The sequence below is a fragment of the Schistocerca piceifrons genome, chromosome 3, assembly GCF_021461385.2.
Source record: "Schistocerca piceifrons isolate TAMUIC-IGC-003096 chromosome 3, iqSchPice1.1, whole genome shotgun sequence".
NCBI classification, from domain to species: Eukaryota; Metazoa; Arthropoda; class Insecta; order Orthoptera; family Acrididae; genus Schistocerca; species Schistocerca piceifrons.
This window is the reverse complement of record NC_060140.1, coordinates 735,674,624-735,677,508: the sequence shown is the minus strand read 5'-3', so window position 1 is coordinate 735,677,508 and position 2,885 is coordinate 735,674,624. Positions and strand designations below refer to the sequence as shown.

The window sequence follows — 2,885 nt, the reverse complement described above, 5'->3', positions numbered from 1 at the left end:
CTTGACCAAAAGAATGTAACACTTTGATTGTATTGTATATATTTGCTCCAACAAAATAGTACTTCACTTTCATACAGGTTACTTACATTACTTATATTTTACCCAGAGAACTTTAAACAGACCACTGTAGTTTACATAACCACTTTAATGTTAGTATTGTGCTACATACGTATTACAATATCTACATCAGTTTTCTATTTCCAGTACTCTCAAGACATATTTACTGTGGAATTGTCAGACGGAAGTACACCTGTGTCAACACCATCACCTCTAAGTGAGCAGCCTTATGCTTCAGCCAGAAAGAGGCGTAGGAAGGAGACTGAGGATGAATTAGCCACCTCAACGTTGTCAGTGTTAAGAGACATTAGAGTTTCAATTAGTGGCAGTAATGAAGATGACAAGTTTGGTCAGTATGTTGCTGCTGAACTGAAGAAATTTAAAAATCCAGCAATTAAGGCTGATGTAAAATTGAATGTCGTGAAATGTATCATGGATGGCATCCATAAAGAAATATGTAACTGATTTTAAAGTTAAGGCATTGCATTACATTGTTGAGTCATTTTTAAATAAAAGATTGCCTTTTGTACATTATTACTGTTAAAAGTTGTACTTCTTAATGGCTTCCCACTGCCATGAAACATAACCTGTTGTACTAAAGAATTCACAAAATTTTTCGCGCACTTCCCTGGCACACAGTGACGTGCGATTTCCACTCTGCTGGGGTATGCTAGAGAGAGATTTCTCTCCTCGCCAGGAACCATTGTTAATGGTGCACAAGTCTGTGTTTTCTGTATCAGCAGCTGTCACATATGTGGTGTCTGCCTCTTCAATCAAGTAGTTGTGCAGTATGCATAAAGTCTGAACAATTAATTCCACTTTCTCAACAGGTAGTCGCATTGTACTGAGAAGAACTCTGAAGTGGTTGGCCAGAATTCCGAAGGTGTTTTCCACTACTCGCCTTCCTCTTGACAATCTGTAGTTAAAAATCTGTTTGGACTTCTGGTTCTGGCAGTCTCTATAGGGTTTCATGATATATGGCTCCAGGTGAAAGGCATCATCAGCAAGAATCACATATGGCACTTCAATGTTTGTGCCAGGAAGTGATTTTTGCTGTGGTACCTTCAACCAGTTTTCCCGAAGTGCACTGCTGATCAGGCTGTTTGCATACACCCCACCATCACTCACTCTTCCATTGCACCCAATGTCAATCAAAGAGAATCGGTACCTAGCGTCCACAATAGCTAGTAAAACAACACTGTGGAACTTTTTATAATTGAAGTATGTTGAGCCAGCAGTTTGTGGTGGGGCAAATGCTATGTGTTTCCCATCCATTGCACCTGAAAATGAAAGTAAGTAATTTTATATAACAGAACATAGACTTGCAGTGTGGGAGATAAAAAACTGCCTAAAGCTGAGTCTGATATACTTCATTAAAAACATTTTAAATACATTTCATTATTGTCAGATTTTCTCCATATTATGTAACTTAATTCTGTGGCTTACCAATGCAGTTTGGGAACTGCCACAGTTCATCAAATTCTTTGGCAATTTTGTTCCACTCTTCTTCTGTTGATGGTGCCTGTAATGTTATATACTTAATTACTGTCTGAATGGCACATATAAATACACACATATATATCTTCCAAACTCGAAAAAATAACACAAATGTACCTTTAAGTATTGGTCCTTTAAAGTTTCGCAAATTGCAGTGCATACATCCACAATAACATTTGAAATGGTAGGCTGTGCAATTCTGTGGCTGAAAGCCAGACTCTTAAAAGATTCCCCAGTCGCCAGGAACCGTAATGTTACTGCCAGCCTGCAACGTAACAGGGCATGTAACGAAATGAACATCTTGGTTGGTATGATCACAAAACGTATAAACATACAATTCTTACCTTCGAGAAGGTGAGATAGCCTCCCTCATGACTGTGTCACACTTTTTGATTCTATCTTCTATCATAGACAGCAGCTTCTCGAAACAGACCATGTCCATCCTAACGAAGTTCCGAAATTCTTGCGGATCTTCGGGCCTCAGTTCTTTCATTAAAAGTGAATATATTCCCCTGCCTTCGTCCCTTCTTTTCAGCCAGGGTCGAACCCAACAACGCCTGGCTTTTCGTTTTCGTCGCCGTTCTGCCCTAATCTGAAGATTTACTGCCACTGCCAGGGCAATAGCTTCAAAAACAAGTGGATCTTCCATGTGTAATATGCTGTATAAATGTAAATTTCGATATACATATACCAGTGTAATCAAGTGTCGTAACATAAATATAGTGAGTCTGTAATTCAGAACAGTTGTAACCTACGTAAGAGAAAACAATTTCTTATTAAATACGAACCTTGAGCTCACAGAAATAATTTGAAAGTATCCAGTGTATCATACACTCGTTCCTGAGTTGCTCGCGGTAGAACGGACGACTTTACAAGACAGCACACACTTATGTTTTCTTTCCGCGCGCGTATCGTCTGCTGCTCGCGAATATCGTCGTCTGCTGCTGCGCATGCGCACTAGGTATATCCCGCGTGGACGGTGTAATAGGTCGGACGTGATCCAGTATGTGGTTACAGGTATGCACGCTAGGGGCGCTGGTGCATAGGCGTACGCTTTCGCGCATCGTGTAATACGGGCTTAAAGAAAAAACTTCATTATCAATATCATCATAACTTCACTATTATCATCACCTGTAAAGAAAAACTTCATTATTCATAATACCATTTCCTTCATCATTATTCATCAGTATTCATTATCATCTGCAAAAAATCACTTCATTACTCATTACATAACTATTCCTTATCTCTAGCATATTTCATCACTAAAACTAAGATGTGTAGTTCTGTCTGACAGCCTGCGTCAATCACCTTGTATTCTGAAAGAAAAAATT

The 2,885-nt window shown here is 39.1% G+C and overlaps 1 protein-coding gene across 1 annotated transcript; it reads right to left on the bottom strand.

Moving 5' to 3' along the window:
* Positions 1 to 597: 597 nt before the first annotated feature.
* Positions 598 to 1,930, bottom strand: LOC124789022 (the record flags this gene model as incomplete). Its single annotated transcript, XM_047256309.1, has 5 exons — positions 598 to 858; positions 1,120 to 1,337; positions 1,504 to 1,579; positions 1,672 to 1,819; positions 1,899 to 1,930. Coding segments are annotated over 5 exons (735 nt in total), but the record flags the coding sequence as incomplete, so codon positions are not given.
* Between the last annotated feature and the right edge of the window lie 955 nt (positions 1,931 to 2,885).